General features: G+C 42.1%; 1 protein-coding gene and 1 long non-coding RNA gene across 2 annotated transcripts in view; one reads left to right on the forward strand and one right to left on the reverse strand.

The window, feature by feature from the left end:
• Positions 1 to 16096, forward strand: part of pole (polymerase (DNA directed), epsilon) — a 126160-nt gene extending 110064 nt beyond the window's left edge. The window contains exons 46-49 of the mRNA XM_070887921.1: positions 1531 to 1731; positions 10877 to 11002; positions 13284 to 13373; positions 13731 to 16096. Of these exons, the coding sequence (XP_070744022.1) occupies positions 1531 to 1731; positions 10877 to 11002; positions 13284 to 13373; positions 13731 to 13844 (531 nt within the window). The 3' untranslated portion in view covers positions 13845 to 16096. The remainder of the gene's footprint in view (positions 1 to 1530; positions 1732 to 10876; positions 11003 to 13283; positions 13374 to 13730) is intronic.
• The window catches only part of LOC139269000 (uncharacterized), an 88224-nt gene that overhangs the window by 19855 nt on the left and 47667 nt on the right, over positions 1 to 20702 (reverse strand). The window lies entirely within an intron of this gene.

The following is a 20702-nucleotide window of genomic DNA, read 5'->3' on the forward strand; positions in this document are numbered from 1 at the left end:
CCGCCCAGTGCAATTCCTACTAATCCTTTTCTGCACCACGTTTCCTCCACTGAGCAGCCGAACACATCTGCCGAGCCTCCCACAGCGCCGGGCCCCGAGCCATCTCCCGCAGTCCCGAGCAGGCCCCGAGCCTCCCGCAGCGCCTGGGAGAGCCGGTGGCAGGAGAGAGAGAGAGAGAGAGAGAGAGAGAGAGAGAGAGAGAGAGAGAGAGAGAGAGAGAGAGAGAGAGAGAGAGAGAGAGAGAGAGAGAGAGAGAGGCAGGCGGGGAGAGCGCTTTGGGGGGGGCGGGGAGGAAAGAGAGAGAGCGAGCCTGGGAGGTTGGAGAGAGAGACACAGGTGGGGGGATGGAGAGGGAACTCTGAGAAGATGGATCACATTGTTCCTGTCCTCTGGTGCATGCAAGCTCGGTGCATGTGTTACAAGGGACATCGTTGGGGTGGATGAATTCCAGAGGTCACGACACTATCACTATTCACTTTATACCCAATAAACATGTTAACAATCTGCACACAATGCCCCATCTATGTGGGGGGTAAGGTCATGCGCTTGGGTAGGGGTCTTCAGCTGGTGGAGGGATGCACTTGCACTGGGGTAATGGACTTCAGCTGGGGGAGGGATGCACTTGTGCTGGGGTAAGGGACTTCGGCTGGAAATTGGTGGCTTTTGGGGAGATCTATCTCAGTGGCTTCTGAAGTCAAAATGTATCAAATTACAAATTGGAATTTCACTCAACTTGGGGTGAGCAGTTCCAGTTACACATTCCAGAGGAACTTTGGGGTGTGGCTTATCCTCCAAGGGGACCAATTAGCAATAGGTCTGGAGAGCAAATCAGAGAAACGGCTGCATTTCAGTTAGTACAAAGAGATGATTCCTATGTCACTGTTGTAATGTAGATAAAAGCAGCAACCAGTTTGCACTCAGCAAGGTCCCACAAACAGCAACGTGATAAATGACTAGATAATCTACTTTTATTTGTGTTGGTTGAGAATAAATGTTGGCCATGACACCTGGAGAAATCCCCTACTCTTTGAATAGTATCATGGGATCTTATACATCCAACCGAGAGGGCAGACGGGGCCTCAATTTAATATCTCATCTGAAAGACAGCGCCTCTGACAGTGCTGCACTCCCTCAGTACTGCATTGAAGTGTCGACCTCAATTATGTGCTCAAATGTCGGTGACTTGAACCCACAATCTTGAGTCAGCTACAAGAATGCTACCACTGAGCAATGGCAGATGCTTAGATTTCAGTACAAACTTTATTTTTATTTTTTAATATAATATTGTTTAAGCTTGATGTGCATTGTAGAAGGAGCTTCTCGTTCTGCTATTCTTGACTGAGTGATGCATGATGTCATTTGGCACATAAAATAAAAAATATCCCATTTTCTTGCATTCCCAGCCTTCACTTTTATAGCACAAAGTTTGCACAAATATTAGTGCTCGTGTATGAAAAATAAAATCCTATTTGTTGTATATGAGTACATTATACAAACACCCTGTTGCAGTGCACTCTTGTCTTCAAATAGATCTTGTCTCTGGATTCGAACATAACCAATCAGGTTAACAAGTTGAAGCGGGATCTTCTACGTCTAATTGACGTAGGTGAATTCTCTGAGGAAGCCCAGTTTAAAGATCCCTGCCAGTCCTACATACTATCTGAGATTATCTGCAGGAATTGCAACTTCTGCCGAGACCTGGACCTTTGCAAAGACCCTTCCATCTTGCAGGTAGGTAAGGAGGGATTCATCATTTCTGGCACTGTTTTCTTTCAGCGGGCAGGCAGCTGAGAGTCTAATCTTGACGCATCCATTTGTAAATGTTGGAGGAAATGGATTATTCACATTTTTCAGACATTTCAGAATTGTCAATGTGTAGTGTAGTGCAAAGTGTGCACTGAGCAATGTTGTATTGTCAGAAGTAAAGCATCATCTTTATTAGGCCCTAAATCAATAAATAATAGAGGTTTGTAAGAAAGGTACGGCAATAGTCATGGGCGATTTTCATCTTCATATTGATTGGACAAATCAAATTGGCCAAGGTAGCCTTGAGGAAGTGTTCATAAGAGTGCATCCAGGATGGTTTTCTTGAACAGTATGTTGTGGAATCAACCAGGAACAGGCTATCTCAGATCTGGTGCTGTGTAATCAGACAGGATTAATAAATGATCTCATAGTAAAGGATCCTCTAGGAAAGAATGATCATAGCGGTTGAATTTCAAATTCAGTTGGAGGGTGAGAAAGTTGTGTCTCAAACCAGTGTCATGATCTTAAATAAAGGCGATTACAAAGGTATGAAGGCAGAGTTGGCTCAAGTGGACTGGGAAAATAGATTAAAGAGTAAGACGATTGATGAGCAGTGGCAAACATTTAAGGAGATATTTCATAACTCAACAAAAATATATTCCAGTGAGAAGGAAAGACTTTGAGACGGGAGAACCATCCTTGGCTAATTAAGGAAGTAAAGGATGGTATCAAATTGAAAACAATGACATACAATGTTGCCAAGATTAGTGGGAGGCCAGAGGATTGGGATTTTTTTTTAAAACCAACAACGAACGACTAAATAAATAATAGAGAGAGAAGATAGATTATGAGAGTAAACTAACAAGACATATAAAAACAGATAGTAAGAGCTTCTACAGCTATGTAAAAAGGAAGAGGGTAGCTAATGTAAACATTGATCCCTTAGAGGATGAGACTGGGGAACAGGGAAATGGCAGATACTTTGAACAAATATTTTGTATCGGTCTTCACGTTAGAAGACACTAAAACATCCCAATAATAGATAATCAAGGGGTTACAGGGACGAGGAAACTTAAAACAATCACTATCAAAGATAAAGTACTTGGTAAAATAATGGGACTAAACATAAGAACACAAGAAATAGGAGTGGGAGTAGGCCATTTGGCCCTTCGAGCCTGCTCCGCCATTTAATAAGATCACGGCTGATCTGATCATGGATTCAGCTCCACTTCCCTGCCTGCTTCCCATAAGCCTTTATTCCTTTATCGCTCAAAAATCTGTTGTATCTCCACCTTAAATATATTCAATGACCCAGCCTCCACAGCTCACTTGGGCAGAGAATTCCACATTTACAACCAAGAAGAAATTCCTCCTCATCTGAGTTTTAAATGGGCAGCCCTTATTCTGAGACTATGCCCCCTAGTTTTAGTTTCCCCTATGAGTGGAAATATCCTCTCTGCATCCATCTTGTCGAGCCCCCTCATTATCTTGTTTCGATAAGATCATCTCTCATTCTTCTGAACTCCAATGCGTATAGGCCCAACCTACTCAACCTATCTTCATAAGTCAACCCCCTCATCTCCGGAATCAACCTAGTGATCCTTCTCTGAACAGCTTCCAATGTAAGTATATCCTTCCTTTAAATATGAATACCAAAACTGTATGTAATACTCTAGGTATGGCCTCACCAATACCCTGTACAGTTGTAGCAGGACTTCTCTGCTTTTATACTCTACCCTCCTTGCAATAAAGGTAGACAAGTCCCTGGACCTGATGGCCTACAACTTGGGTCTTAAACGAGATGGCTGCAGGATACAGGATGCATTAGTTACAATCTACCAAAATTCCCTGGAGTCTGGAGAGGTCCCAGCGGATTGGAAAACTACAAATGTAACGCCCCTATTTAAAAAAGGAGGGAGACAGAAAGCAGAAAACTATAGGCCAGTTAGCCTAACATCTGCTGGAGTCCATCATTAAGGAAACAGTAGCTGGACATTTGGAAAATCATAATACAGTCAGCAGAGTCAGCATGGTTTTATGAAAGGGAAATTATGTTTTACAAATTTGCTGGAGTTCTTTCGAGATATAATGAGCAGGGTGGATAAGGGGGGAACCAGTGGATGGGTGCTGTATTTGGATTTCCAGAAGGCATTTGATAAGGTGCTACATAAAAGATTACGGCACAAGATAAGAGCTCACTGGGTTGGGGTAATATATTAGCATGGATAGAGGATTCGCTAACTAACAGAAAACAGAGTCGGGATAAATGGGTAATTTTACAGTTGGCAAACCGTGACTAGTGGGGTGCCGCAGGGATCGGTGCTCTGTCCTCAACTATTTACCATCTATATTAATGTCTTGAATGAAGGGACCGAATGTAATGTAGTCAAGTTTGTTGACTACACAAAGAGGGGTGGGAAAGCAAGTTGTGAGGAGGACATAAAGAATCTGCAAACATTTGGCAGATGGAGTATAATGTGGGAAAGTGTGACGTTATCCACTTTGGCAGGAAAAATAAAAAAGCAAATTTTAATTTAAATAGAGAAAAATTGCAATGTGCTGCAGTACAGAGGGATATGCGTGTGCTTGTGCCTGAAACCCAAAAGGTTTGTATGCAGGTACAGCAAGTAATCAGGAAGGCAAATGGAATGTTGGCCTTTATTGCAAGTAGGATGGAGTATAAAAGCAGGGAAGTCCTGCTACAACTGTACAGGTATTGGTGAGACCACACCTAGAGTACTGTGTAGTTTTGGTCGCCTTATTTAAGGAGGGATATACTTGCATTAGAGGCAGTTCAGAGGAGGTTCACTGCGTTGATTTCTGAGATGAACATAAGAAATAGGAGTAGGCCATAGGCCCCTCGAGCCTGCTCCGCCATTAATACGATCATGGCTGATCGGATCATGGACTTGGGTCCACTTCCCTGCCCGCTCCCCATAACCCCTTATTCCCTTATTGTTTAAGAAACTGTCTATCTCTGTCTTAAATGTATTCGATGTCCCAGCTTCACAGCTCTCTGAGGCAGCGAATTCCACAGATTTACAATCCACTGAGAGAAGAAATTTCTCCTCATCTCACTGTTAAATGGGCGGCCCCTTATTCTAAGATTATGCCCTCTAGTTCTATCAGTGGAAACATTCTCTCTCTATCCACCTTGTCAAGCCCCCTCATAATCTTATACTTTTCGATAAGATCACCTCTCATTCTTCTGAATTCCAATGAATGGAGGCCCAACCTACTCAACCTTTCCTCATAAGTCAACCCACGCATCTCTGGAATCAACCTAGTGAAACTTTTCTGAAATGCCTCCAAAGCAAATATATCGCTTCGTAAATATGGAAACCAAAACTGCACGTAGTATTCCAGGTGTGGCCTCACCAATACCCTGTATAACTAGCAAGACCTCCCTGCTTTTATACTCCATCCCCTTTGCAATAAAGGCCATGATTCCATTGGCCTTCCTGATCACTTGCTGTACCTGCTTACTAACCTTTAGTGTTTCATGCACAAGTACCCCCAGGTCCCGCTGTACTGCGGCACTTTGCAGTTTTTCTCCATTTAAATAATAACTTGCTCTTTGATTTTTTTTTCTGCCAAAGTGCATGACCTCCCACTTTCCAACATTATACTCCATCTGCCAAATTTTTGCACACTCACTTAGCCTGTCTATGTCCTTTTGCAGATTTTTTATGTCCTCCTCACACATTGCTTTTCCCTCTCATCTTTGTATTGTTAGCAAACTTGGCTACATTACACTCGATCCCTTCTTCCTAGTCGTTAATATAGATTGTAAATAGTTGGGTCCCAGCACTGATTCCTACGGCACCCCCACTAGTTACTGATTGCCAACCCGAGAATGAACCATTTATCTCGGCTCTCTGTTTTCTGTTAGCCAATCCTCTATCCATGCTAATATATTACCCCCAACCCCGTGAACTTTTATCTTGTGCAGTAACCTTTTATGTGGCACCTTGTCAAATGCCTTCTGGAAATCTAAATACACCACATCCATTGGTTCCCCTTCATCCACCCTCTTCGTTACATCCTCAAAGAATTACAGTAAATTTGTCAAACATGACTTCCCTTTCATAAATCCATGCTGGCTCTGCCTGACCGAATTTTGTTTTTCCAAATGTCCCGCTACTACTTGTTTAATAATGGACTCCCAACATTTTCCCAACCACAGATGTTAGGCTAACTGGTCTATAGTTTCCTGCTTTTTGTCTGCCTCCTTTTATAAATGAGGGTGTTACATTTGCAGTTTTCCAATCTGCTGGGACCTCTCCAGAATCCAGGGAATTTTGGTTAATTACAACCAATTTATCCACACTCCCTATCGCTACTTCTCAAGACCCTAAGATGCAAGCCATCAGGTCCAGTGGATTTATTTGCCTTTAGTCCCATTATCTTACTGAGTACCACCTCCTTAGTTCCTTAGTGATTGTGTTAAGTTCCTCTCCCCCCCCCGCCCCATAGCCCTTGACTATCCACTGTCAGAATATTGTTACTGTTCTCTACCGGAAAGACGGATACAAAGTATTTGTTCAGAGTTTCTGCCATCTCCATGTTCCCCATTGCTAATTCCCCAGTCTCGTCATCTAAGGGACCAACATATACTTTAGCCACTCTTTTCCTTTTTATATACCTATAGAAACTCTTGCTATCTGTTTTTATATTTTGTGCTAGTTTACTTTCATACTTTTCGGGAAATTGTGTTGGGGAAATTGATGGGAATGAAGGCCGATAAATCCCCAGGTCCTGATGGACTGCATCCCTGTACTTAGAGGTGGCCTTGGAAATAGCGGATGCATTGACAGTCATTTTCCAACATTCCATAGACTCTGGCTACCCTCCACTCCACAGGAACTGATCCAATGTAACCCCACTTTTTAAAAAAGGAGGGAGAGAAAACAGGGAATTATAGACTGGTCAGCCTGACATCGGTAGTGGGTAAAATGAATGGAATCAATTATTAAGGATGTCATAGCAGCGCATTTGGAAAGAGGTGACATGATAGGTCCAAGTCAGCATGGATTTGTGAAAGGGAAATCATGCTTGACAAATCTTCTGGAATTTTTTGAGGATGTTTCCAGTAGAGTGGACAAGGGAGAACCAGTTGATGTGGTGTATTTGGACTTTCAGAAGGCTTTCGACAAGGTCCCACACAAGAGATTAATGTGCAAAGTTAAAGCACATGGGATTGGGGGTAGTGTGCTGACGTGGATTGAGAACTGGTTGTCAGACAGGAAGCAAAGAGTAGGAGTAAATGGGTACTTTTCAGAATGGCAGGCAGTGACTAGTGGGGTACCGCAAGGTTCTGTGCTGGGGCGCCAGCTGTTTACATTGTACATTAATGATTTGGACGTGGGGATTAAATGTAATATCTCCAAATTTGCGGATGACACTAAGTTGGGTGGCATTGTGAGCTGCGAGGAGGATGCTGTGAGGCTGCAGAGTGACTTGGATAGGTTAGATGAGTGGGCAAATGCATGGCAGATGAAGTATAATGTGGATAAATGTGAGGTTATCCACTTTGCTAAAAACAGAGAGACAGACTATTATCTGAATGGTGACAGATTAGGAAAAGGGGAGGTGCAACGAGACCTGGGTGTCATGGTACATCAGTCATTGAAGGTTGGCATGCAGGTACAGCAGGCGGTTAAGAAAGCAAATGACATGTTGGCCTTCATAGCGAGGGGATTTTGAGTACAGGGGCAGGGAGGTGTTACTACAGTTGTACAGGGCCTTGGTGAGGCCACACCTGGAGTATTGTGTACAGTTTTGGTCTCCTAACTTGAGGAAGGACATTCTTGCTATTGAGGGAGTGCAGCGAAGGTTCACCAGGCTGATTCCCGGGATGGCGGGACTGACATATCAAGAAAGACTGGATCAACTGGGCTTGTATTCACTGGAGTTCAGAAGAATGAGAGGGGATCTCATAGAAACGTTTAAAATTCTGATGGGTTTAGACAGGTTAGATGCAGGAAGAATGTTCCCAATGTTGGGGAAGTCCAGAACCAGGGGTCACAGTCGAAGGATAAGGGGTAAGCCATTTAGGACCGAGATGAGGAGAAACTTCTTCACCCAGAGAGTGGTGAACCTGTGGAATTCTCTACCACAGAAAGTTGTTGAGGCCAATTCACTAAATGTATTCAAAAACGAGTTAGATGTAGTCCTTGATCCCCCTAGTAGTCAGGGGTAATACAAGAAAGCAGGAATGGAGTACTGAAGTTGCGTGTTCAGCCATGAACTCTTTGAATGGCGGTGCAGGCTCGAAGGGCTGAATGGCCTACTCCTGCACCTATTTTCTATGTCTGTTTCTATGTCTATAGTTTACCTTCCCTTTCTTAATCATTTTTTTTAGTCATCCTTTGCTGGCTTTTAAAAGCTTCCCAATCTTCTTTCCTCCCACTAGTTTGAAGGGGTTAACTTATGAAGAAAGGTTGAACAGGTTGGGCCTATATTCATTGGAACTTAGAAGAATGAGAGGTGATCTTATTGAAACATAAGATACTGAGGGGGGCTCAACAAGGTAGATGCAGAGAGGCTGTTTCCACTAGTGGGTGAATTTAGAACTAGAGGGCATAGTCTCAGAATAAGGGGTCGCCCATTTAGAACTGAGATAAGGAGGAATTTTGTCTCTGAGGATCATAAATCTATGGCATTCTCTGCCCCAGAGAGCTGTGGAGGCTGGGTCATTGAATATATTTAAGGTGGCGATACAGATTTTTGAACGATAAGGGAGTGAAGGGTTATGGGGAGCGGTCAGGGAAATGGAAATGAACCCAAGATCAGATCAGCCATGATCTTATTAAATGGCGGAACAGGCTCGTGGGGCCAAATGGCCTAATCCTGCAGCTCCTATTTCTTATGTCTTTATTTTATTGAAAAGCTGTTTTTACATGGACTATTTTGTGCTCATTACTTTGTATAAAAAAATTTAATCAAAATAAAAAGATATGGAAAAGTTATCCAGTGGACATCAGTGTTGATAAAATTCATAGAATTGTACAGAAGGATCCATTCAGCCCATTGTTATTGTCCCAGCTCTTTTGAAAGAGCTATCCAATTTGTCCTAACCCCCTGCTCTTTCACAATAACCCAGCAACTGTTTCTATTCTAAGTGTATAGTCTTGCCGCATGCGTGCTAGGAATGCTTTATTATCTGGGATTTCAAATGGAGCTGAACATTGTGAAATTATCAGTGAACAACCCAAATCTGATATTATGACGGGAAGCTCACTAATGAAGCAGTTGAAGATAGTTGGGTTAAGTACACTGCCCTGAGGAACTCCTGCAGTGATGTCCTGGGGCTGAGATGATTGGCCTCCAACAACCACAAGCATCTTTCTTTGCGCTAGCTATGATAAAAGTTACTATTGAAATTGCTTCCACCACTCTTTCAGATGATTTATTCCACATCATAACTACTCGCTTAGTAAAAAAAAAATTATCTTCTCCCCTCTGTTTCCTTTGCCAATTATCTTAAATATGAGTCCTCTGATTAGTGACCCTCTTGTCTGTAGAAGCAGTTTCTCTTTATCTACTCCATCAAATTCCTTCATAATTTTGAACACCTATTAAATCTCTCAATCTTCTCTGCTCTAAGGAGAACAATCTCAGCTTCTCTAGTCTCTCCTTACAACTTAAGACACTCATCCCTGGTATAATCTCCACTGCATCTTCTCCAAGGCCTTGACACCTTTCCTAAAATACTCCAGCTGGTGACTTATAAAGGTTTTGCATAATTTCCTTGCTTTTGCCTCTTGTTTATAAAGTCAAAATCCTGTGCGTTTTAACAGTTTTATCAACTTGTCCTGCCGCCTTTAACATTTTTAACAGGTCCTGCTCTCAATCAGCAGCAGCGTGATGAAATGAGCCGTCAACAGTACTATCAAGCGACACTTACGATAACCAGCTCATTGATACTCAGTTTGGGTTCCACCAAGACCACTCGGCTCCAGATCTCATTACAGCCTTGGTCCAAATATGGACAAAAGAGCTGCATTCCAAAGGTGACTCAAGAGTGACTGCCCTTGACATCAAGGCTGCATTCAGCCCTAGTAAAACTGAAGTAAATGGTGATCTAGCACAAAGGAAGATGGTTGGAGGCCAATCATCTTAGCCCCAGGACATCACTGCAGGAGTTCCTCAGGGCAGTGTACTTAGCCCAACTATCTTCAACTGCTTCATTAGTGAGCTTCCCGTTATTATATCAGATTTGGGTTGTTCACTGAGATTTGCACAGTGTTCAGCTCCATTTGAAATTCCTCATAATAAAGCAGTCCTGGTCCACATGCAGCAAAATTTGGACAACATCCAGGTTAGGGCTGATAAGTGGCAAGTAACATTTGCGCCACAAGTGCCAGATAATGACCATCCCTAACAAGAGAAAGTGTAACCACCTCCCCATGACATTCAGTGGCATTACCATCACTGAATCCCCCACCATCAACATCATGGCGGGTCACCATTGACCAGAAACTTAGGTGGACCTGCCACGTAAATGCCATGGCTACTAGAGCAGGTCAGAGGCTGGGAGTTCGTCTGCAAGTGACTCACCTTCTGACTCCCCAAAGCTTCTCCACCATCTGCAAGGCACAAGTCAGGAGTGTGATGGAATACTCTCCACTTGCCTGGATCGATGCAGCTGCAACACTCCAAAAGCTCGATACCATCCAGGACAAAGCAGTCCATTTGATCGTCAGCCCAGCCACCACCTGAGACATCCACCACTATTCTGTCGCAGCTATTGCAGGAGTACAGCTTGTTTCTAAACATGCTGCTTTGTACAAAATATGGGTAGGGCTTAAGTATAAATATATTTTCATGATTGAAACATTTCTTTGAGTTTATTTGTGCACAGACCAATATGCTGGCACTTTAGCACATTTTTCCTCCATTTTAATATTTTTAAATGATGGTACAACTTTGAATTTTAAATGCTTTAAAGATTCCATCCTGCTTCCATACCACTTTTTAAAAATTGAAATTTCAGTTTTTTGGCAATGCTTTGTGCAGTATAATCATGCTTTATGTATTTCGTTGCTTTTGCTCTTGTTGCTTGTGTTTTAGTGTTTAACGCTTGAAGCTTGCAGACAGCGATTCTAACTCTTTGTTTTTTTGGCAGGATGGCACGGTGTTACCAAAGTGGTGTTGTACTAATTGCCAGACTGAATATGACTCTGATTCCATAGAAATGGCACTAGTAGAAGCACTGAAGAAGAAAATGATGGCCTATACACTTCAAGATTTGGTACGTTAACAAAATGCTAATACTTTAAGCAGCTTATGGCTGAACCATTGCTGTATCCCTTTTATTCTAGCTGCGACACATACGGATCCACACCCACTTTATTGAGGAAGACGGACAGTGTTGCCGATTTGTGCCTAGATGTCACTAAAATTTTGGAAATAACAATTATTTCATTTTGACAGTGTGCAGTATTCCTGAATAATAGACCTGGGCATCTGAATGGAAACCTAGTGCCAGAATCTTGGGGCTCAATTTTGGCCAGGAGTTGCTTTTTTTTGAAGTAACTTGATTTTTCTGGCGTATCTTAAAAATCCCCATTTTGCATATTCAATTTGCACCATTTTTTTAGGTTAGTTAAGTTTTTCTCAAAAGGGGGCGTTATCAGCCACCTATGCCAGTTTTGGCCATTTAGGCCACTTTGGCCAGCTAATAGTTACTCCAAATCTACTTCAGCCCGTGTATGTGGCCACTTCAGAAAACCCTTGCGGAGAGTTAAGAAATCAGCGCAGGTAGGTTCGGCCTGGAATGGGGTGGGAAGGGAAGCGGAGAGGACCTGCATCTAAAAAACCAAGACTTATAAAGCACTAAACAAAGCACAAAAAGTAATAAGCATTCAATAACACAAAAAAAATAGAAGTAAGTTCATCTGAAAAATTCGCCCCGGGAAGGCAGCAGGCCGGCCGGTGCGGGAGGCCACTCGGCCTGGGATAGGTGCGGGACGACAACACACCAGGAGACCATTTAGCCAGGGATGGGGCGGGAGCGATTGAACTGCCGTCATCGGATCACACACAGGCTGCAGGAAGCAAACTCACCGGACAGCAAAACACAAGCAGCTACGATTCCTTTTAAAAATGGCCGATTGCCAAATTTTGGCGCTACTGCGCATGCACGGACATTGCGACCCGACTCCAATGCGCATGTGCAGATGTCCCAGCACTGTTTTCAGCGCAGGACGATGGCTCTGCCCCCGACTCGACTGGCCACGCTGGCGACCGAGGAGAGGCCGGACAGTGGCCAAAGTGGGGAGGAATTTTTTCGGTGCACTTCTAAATGGAGAAAAGCGGCGCATCTCCGGTAAGTGCGCCGAAAAAAGGGATGGGCCAAAATTGAGCCCATTGATCTAACGGTAATTTTAGCACTAAACTAGTTTAGTTTGCAGGGGTTGGGGAATATTTTGAAGCAATTCAGCACAAAAGAGAGGTGGAATCATAGAAGCATTCGGACTTAGAAATTGCATCTTGTTTTTGTGCTAAAGTGCCAGGATACAGGTCTGTGCCCTGATGCCCAAATAGGAAGGGCCACCAAATTGGACAAGTCAAATTTCTGTTAAAAGCAAATTAACTCCTTTGATTATTAAAGAACATTGGGTTCTTTGTACTCCTTCCAATAATTGAATGTCTCACTTATTGGAGGCCAGAAGTGGACACAGTGCAGAGTGTGATCTGACCAGAGAAATATACAGAACTTCCTCTGACCTTCCATTCTACTATTTTGGCTACGTAGTGCAACATTCTACTGGCTTTATCAATTGCTGTTCTGCATCGCTTTCACATATTGACCGTCAAATCTACTGAGACTTCTAGGTCTTTTTTTAAACTCGCCCTTGTCTTTTTCAACACCATTCCTCAATTATATGTGTAACCTTTTTTCTTACTCTATGTTCAGTACCTTACATTTGTTTGCATTAAATTTCAGCTGCCACTATTCCACCCGCCACTATTCCACCCATAAAAAATAGGAGCAGGAGTAGGCCACTTAGATATTTGCCCAACTCATTATGTAATTTCTGAGCTGCGACCCCCCCCCCCCCCCCCCCCCCGCCTTTCTCAGTTTGGTATCTTCTGAATATTTGGTTAATTTGCTTGGGTTTCTGAACCCGGGTCATGGATATAAATTAGAAATAGTAGTGGCCCCAAAACAAATCTTTGGAGCACCCCGCTCAGCACTACCTGATTCCCCTCTCTCATCCCTGGTCTCTTGTAATTTAGCCCTGTAAGCAGTCCACTGGAAGGTGCATCTCAGAGCTTGAACAGGTCTATGTCGTCAAGATTTAGTTAGTACAGTTTCTTAGTGGTGGTGATGTGGGAGGAAACTGTTTATTGTGTGTTTCAATTGATTGCACTGCTTAACGCTTTATTGTGTTGAATTTCCTTGTGCGTTATTTTAATACAGTTGTTAATCTGTGTAAACTAAATAATTAACTACCACATCTTCCCAATTAGTGTGCTATGAAAGAACAACTGCTGGACAAGATTTAATTTTCTTTTTTTTTCTCCAGATTTGTTCAAAATGTAAAGGCGTCAAAGAAGCCAACATGCCTATCTACTGTAGCTGTGCCCGGGACTTCGATTTGACCATTTCTGTGAAGGTATATTTCATTCCATACCAACATATTCTGGCACATTTGAATAAAAGTTGTCCATCACTGTCAGAAATTTTATCTGATATTGGTTGAAAATGATTTACTTTTTTTTTCTTGTTACTTGTCTGCTTCAATTTTTTCTCAATTTTCAGAAAAATGAACTAGAAATTGTATTAAGAATCTCCCACACTTTTAATTTAGCATCTGTGGCCCCCTTCTTCCCTATCACCATATCCCATCCGTGCCCCCCCCCCCCCCAAAAAAAAAACTGGATTTCCAGCTGCATCTCAGTCCCTCTTGTGTTTATATGCTAAGTAGACTGACCTAATGCATGCATTTTGTTTTTCATCTGTATGAATATAGGGATTTATGGAGCAAATCCAGGTCTTCAGGAATATTGCCAGACACTACAGCATGCCCTTCCTGTTGGAGACTGTTGATTGGATGTTTAGGATGAATACACACTTGAGGCCATGAAGTCGAAAGAATTAACAAGATGAACAAACATATATACTGCTTGAATAAAATTATGGACTTCGCTATTTGTAGGTGCATACAGAGTTAACCCTTTCTACATTGAGGACTGTTTAAATCTGTTTCTCTGATCCCAGCAGATGCTGCACAATCCCAGCATTCCTCCATTCTGGTGGATGACACGGGTCTCTGCTGCAACCCCCTGATTGTGATGTTACAATTCAGCATAGCAAGTTCTTCCTAGTAACAAAGTTATCCCCTCTATGGCACTGTTGGATGGTGAAACGGATTTCTTGAAAGAATGAGCATCATCCAACTTGAAATGTTCCCTGATTTATTCAAGCTTGGATGCTAGTAAATTAATTTGGTAACTGTTCAATAATTTCCAATTCAGATCGGTGCTTATTCTTATCTACTACATGTAGTACAGGTACTGCACTACTGAGAGGGTGATTACAATATAATATTGTAATGTATTCAAAAGGATTTAAGCGTCAGTGTTCCGATTAAGCTCAAGCAATTTAGAAGTTCTATTGTACCTTGGAATTAAGTTCTAGTCTTGAACTCTGTCCCTTGTATATGTTGTGTCTAATTTATGCAGTATGTAGAATTTTGTGGAAATACTGGGCTTGTAGCCATTTGGGGGAATTTCAGAGAGTTTTGACCAAGGTTCGCAGAAGTTATTCCTCCTTTTCAAAATGTTTAATGCAGGTTTATAAAAATGATCATGGAGCAGTCCTGCATCACATGGAGGAGCTGATGAGGGAAACTTCCGAACAGAGTATATTATAACTACTCCATGTGTGTCCTTGTGCTGGTTGTAAGTATTGTATGTACTGAGTATCATCAGCTTATTTTGATCCATGCATTGTATGTGAGATATCAAAAGAAAACTCTTACAGAAGACCCCTGACAAATGACAGCATCAATGGAATTATCCAGTATTCTAATTGATGATATTGTAGATTTAAATTGTACGAATAAAATGACATCTGGCTCCTCTCTAATTCAACCTGTGAAAGCATATTCACAATATATTTTTCACTACAAAGCCATGAAATTATACAATTTTTTTTAAATTTAAAAAAACTTGTAAATAAAAAAATGAATAATGTAGTATACAATAGGTTAGGATGTGCTAATTGATCCATGTAACCAGACTAAATTAGGCCATAAGTGTCTACACCAGCACAGCCTAACAAACAAATGATGCTTGGTCTGATTTTGTGACTGTGCTCTTTTTTATATCACTGCTGTATGCAGTACAATTATTTAATTAATCAGATTGGAAGCTGATAGCTCTATCTGTATAGGTAGTTGCCACCTGTGTAGTGGTCATTCCTAACTATTTTCTAACCTTCAGTTTCTTTTAAGGTCAAACATTTTTATGAGTTGAGGAAGCAGTTAATGGCCCACACCTCCAATCAGGCAAGACATGAGCTGAAAACCCACCTTAAATGTGAGGCAAAAAAAGGAAAAATGATGTGGCGGTAATTTTTTTATGTTGACTGATTGGGTTTGACAACAATGTAGGCTAGTGTTAATTGGCCAATGCATCTGGGCCTCTGCCATTGTCATATTCAACTGAAGATGATGGGACAAAAGACTAGTTGGTGGAATTGGGTTACATTTAAACTGAAAAAAAATATTTTATAGCACATGTCCTAATGTTTGGGCAGAATTTTTATTTTTTTTGTCTGAACTTTTTAATGTATGATTGCTGGAAGCTTTGTGCAGGAGGAACGTATGTGATGAGTACTCCACTGGACAAGAGGAGGATAATGAATCCCTGTTACTGGCATAATTTGCTGTTTTGACTGTTGGGATTCCAACCTGAGTGAACAGAGTTTGTCTTCTTTCATTTGTAAATCAATTACTATAATTTTAATTCATGTTCTGGTTTCAAATCCACCAATTTGCAGTTTAACCATGTATAGTATACTTGGCTACGAGTGTTTGGGGCAGGATAATCCCTACAGAGGGGTTTGAAGGAAAAGATGAGGGTGTTATTTCTTCTTGACGTGTTGTATTTCCAAACTGTTCCTATTTTTGTTTGAATACTTGAAGAAATCTGCATAGAGCTAGTTGGTTATAATTATAAATTCATTTTTTTTGTTTTGGCAGTTTTGTTTACTTTTGGCAGTTGTTTCCACTGGAACTGAACTTTGCTGAAATTGTGTGAATATTTTTCAATGTTTTACAGTGCAATGCAAATAAAATATTGTCACTTCTTTGGGACACCCTCACTCTTTCAAGTTGGTTTGTGTTTAACTTGTGTACTAATGAGCAGTGGTAAACAGTGGCAATGCAGCAATTCATTGACATTTACATAGTATTACACAGTATTTGCAGCACAGAAACGTGCTATTTGGCCCAACAGGTCTGTGCCGGTGTTTATGCTCCACACGAACCTCCTCCCACCCTTTTTATCCCATCAACATATCCTTCTATTCCTTTCTCCTTCATGTATTTATCTCATTTACCTTTAAATGCATCTATGCTATTTGCCTGAACTAGTTCTTGTGGTAGCGAGTTCCACACTCTTAACAACTCTCTGGGTAAAAAAGTTTCTCCTGAATTCCCCATTTGATATATTAGTGACTATCTTATCTTTATGACCACTAGTCTCGCCCGCAAGTGGAAACATCTTCTCTACATTTACCATATCAAGCCCTCTTGAAGACCTCTATCAGTTCTCAGCCCAGTCTTCTCTTTCCTGATGGGTATACTTTCTCAGTTCTGGTATCATTCTAGTAGATCATCTTTGCACCTTTGCCTCTATCTTTTTTATAATATGGAGTGACTGCCCGTGCTTGTACATGGTTCTCAAGTCACCAGAGAGAGGATATACAGTCCCAGTGGGGTTCTGATATTAACTGAGGTTTCATTGGAAGCTGCTGAGTGGCAGTGCAAGGCAGTTACAGATTAATGCAGCCAGTGCTGTCAGGGAGCTCACACTAGCTGTTTCATATCGGTAGAGTCAGGTCAATTTGGAATAGAGGGTTTTTTCCAAGTTTTTCATCCATTAACTAGAGAAATCTGATGCAGTGATAATCTCTCTTGTATTACTTTTGGCATTATCTTGAAACGTCAGGGTGGCTTTCTTTCGCCAGGCTTTTGTCCAGGATGCTTAAAGTCATCAGAGAAAGAAGATGGCAATCTGATTAATTTGTATATGTTTAAAATCAAGGAACCAAAGGGATATAGCGTTGTGGGTCCGTATTGCCTGGTCCACCAATTTCTTGTACTGTTAGTGAAGTTTTACACGAAGATTTTCTATTGATTTTGAGGTATTCTGGAGGATTCAGTTCTGTTAAAACATATATTTTTTGATTTGAAAATAATCTAAACAGAAGGGGAATGAAGGTCTCCAAATCTTCCTATCTGCTCCTCATGCTAGATTTTCTGGCCCTTTTAATTTACCAACTGCCACAATGTTGCCAGAAAGTACATCAGACAGCCCATTATTGTTTGAGTAGCGTGAACTAGTCTGATGGTTCTGTTTTCAGTGGTGCTGTGCAAGTGTCAACTTCCAGTGCCATCATAACAAGCTTAAGAAACTGATCACTTCCTAATTTGCTGACCTCAATCCCATCAATTACAGGTTAAAAAGACAGTGTGCAGATTTTCATGTTATTAACAAAATAAACAATGGAACAGTGCAGTCAGAGCTGAGTGAAGTACGATATAGGTAAAAAAACAGGATGAGGTCCTACGAGACGAATTTAGGGAGCTAGGAGTTAAATTAAAAAGTAGGACCTCAAAAGTAGTAATCTCAGGATTGCAACCAGTGCCACGTGCTAGTCAGAGTAGGAATCGCAGGATAGCTCCGATGAATACGTGGCTTGAGCAGTGGTGCAGAGGGTAGGGATTCAAATTCCTCGGACATTGGAACCGGTTCTGGGGGAGGTGGGACCATTACAAACCGGACGGTCTGAACCTGGGCAGGACCGGAACTAATGTCCATGGGGGAGTGTTTGCTCGTGCTGTTTGGGAGGAGTTAAACTAATATGGTAGAGAGGTGGGAACCTATGCAGGGAGACAGAGGGAAATAGAAGGGGGGCTGAAGCAAAAGATAGAAAAAAGTAAAAGTGGAGGGCAGAGAAACCCAACGCAAAAATCAAAAAAGGGCCACACTGCAGCAAAATTCTAAAAGGGCAAACAAAGTGTGTTTAAAAAGACATGCCTGAAGGCTCTGTGCTTCAATGCGAGGAGTATTCGTAACAAGATGGACGAATTAACTGCGCAGATAGCAGTTAACGGGTATGATGTGATTGGCATCACGGAAACATGGCTCCAGAGTGACCAAGGCTGGGAACTTAACATCCAGGAGTATTCAACATTTAGGAAGGATAGACAGAAAAGAAAAGGAGGCGGGGTGGCCTTGCTGGTTAAAGAAGAAATTAATGCAATTGTAAGGAAGGACATTAGCTTGGATGATGTGGAATCGGTATGGGTGGAGCTACGGAATACCAAAGGGCAGAAAACACTAGTGGGAGTTGTGTACAGGCCACCACATAGTAGTGAGGTTGGGGACAGCATCAAACAACAAATAAGGGATGTGTGCAATAAAGGTACAGCAGTAATCATGGGCGACTTTAATCTGCATATTGATTTGGCTAACCTAACTGGTAGCAATACGGTGGAGGACGATTTCCTAGAGTGTATTAGGGATGGATTTCTGGACCAATATGTCGAGGAACCAACCAGAGAGCTGGCCATCCTCGACTGGGTGATGTGTAATGAGAAGGGACTAATTAGCAATCTTGTTGTGCGAGGCCCCTTGGGGAAGAGTGACCATAATATGGTAGAATTCTTTATTAAGATGGAGAGTGACACAGTTAATTCAGAAACTAAGGTCCTGAACTTAAGGAAAGGTAACTTTGATGGTATGAGGCGCGAATTGGCTAGATTAGACTGGCAAATGATATTAAAGGTTTGACGGTGGATAGGCAATGGCAAACCTTTAAAGATCATATGGACGAACTTCAACAATTGTACATCCCTGTCTGGAGTAAAAATAAAACGGGGAAGGTGGCTCAACCGTGGCTAACGAGGGTTAAATCCAAGGAAGAGGCATACAAATTTGCCAGAAAAAGTAGCAAACCGGAGGACTGGGAGAAATTTAGAATACAGCAGAGGAGGACAAAGGGTTTAATTAAGAGGGGGGAAATAGAGTACGAGAGGAAGCTTGCCGGAAACACAAAAAATGACTGCAAAAGCTTCTATAGGTATGTGAAGAGAAAAAGATTAGTGAAGACCAGCGTTGGTCCCTTGCAGTCGGATTCGGGTGAATTTATAATGGGGAACAATGAAATGGCAGACCAACTGAACAAGTACTTTGGTCTGTCTTCACAAAGAAAGACACAAATAACCTTCCCGATGTACTAGGGGTCCGAAGGACTAGTGAGCAGGAGGAACTGAAGGATATCCTTATTAGGCGGGAAATTGTGTTGGGGAAATTGACGGGGTTGAAGGCCGATAAATACCCAAGGCTTGATAGTCTGCATCCCAGAGTACTTAAGGAAGTGGCCCTTGAAATAGTGGATGCATTGGTGATAATTTTCCAACAGTCTATCGATTCTGGATCAGTTCCTATGGACTGAAGGGTTGCTAATGTAACACCACTTTTTTAAAAAGGAGGGAGAGAGAAAACGGGTAATTACAGACCAGTTCGCCTGACATCGGTGGTGGGGAAAATGTTGGAATTGATCATTAAGGATGAAATAGCAGCGCATTTGGAGAGCAGTGATAGGATTGGTCCAAGTCAGCATGGATTTATGAAAGGGAAATCATGCTTGACAAATCTTCTGGAATTTTTTGAGGATGTAACTAGTACAGTGGACAAGGGAGAACCAGTGGATGTGGTGTATTTGGACTTTCAAAAGGCTTTTGACATGGTCCCACACAAGAGATTGGTGTGCAAAATCAAAGCACATGGTATTGGGGGTAATGTACTGACGTGGATAGAGAACTGGTTGGCAGACAGGAAGCAGAGAGTCGGGATTAACAGATCCTTTTCAGAATAATAGGCTGTGACTAGTGGAGTGCCGCAGGGCTCAGTTTTGGTCTCCTAATCTGAGGAAGGATGTTCTGGCTATTGAGGGAGTGCAACGAAGGTTCATCAGACTGATACCAGGGGTGGCTGGGCTGTCATATGAGGAGAGACTGGATCAACTGGGCCTTTATTCACTGGAGTTTAGAAGGATGAGAGGGGATCTCATAGAAACAAGTAAGATTCTGACTGGACTAGACAGGCTAGATGCAGGAAGAATGTTCCTGATGTTGGGGAAGTCCAGAACCAGGGGTAAGGGGAAGGCCGTTTAGAACTGAGATGAGGAGAAACTTCTTCACTCAGAGAGTTGTTAACCTGTGGAATTCCCTGCCGCAGAGAGTTGTTGATGCCAGTTCATTGGATATATTCAAGAGGGAGTTAGATATGGCCCTTACAGTTAAGGGGATCAAGGGGTATGGAGAGAAAGCAGGAAAGGGGTACTGAAGGAATGATCAGCCATGATCTTATTGAATGGCGGTGCAGGCTCGAAGGGCCGAATGGCCTACTCCTGCACCTATTTTCTATGTTTTTACAGGTGAATCTTTTTGTCAGCTACTATCTGTGGCTAAGAGACCAAGAAGGAAAGAAAGACTTGGATTTATGTAGCGTCTTTCGACCATCTGATGTCTTGAAGTGCTTTATAGACGATGAAGTACTTTTGGAGTGTAGTCGCCGTTGTAATGTAGGAAATGCGGCAGCCAATTTGCGCACAAACAGCAATGTGATAATGACCAGGAAAACTACTCTGTTCCCAGGCCTCTAGTCTGCTGCAGATGAAGGAGGAATCCCATAATTCCAAATGATGT

This window comes from Pristiophorus japonicus, chromosome 8, assembly GCF_044704955.1.
Source record: "Pristiophorus japonicus isolate sPriJap1 chromosome 8, sPriJap1.hap1, whole genome shotgun sequence".
Taxonomy (NCBI): domain Eukaryota; kingdom Metazoa; phylum Chordata; class Chondrichthyes; family Pristiophoridae; genus Pristiophorus; species Pristiophorus japonicus.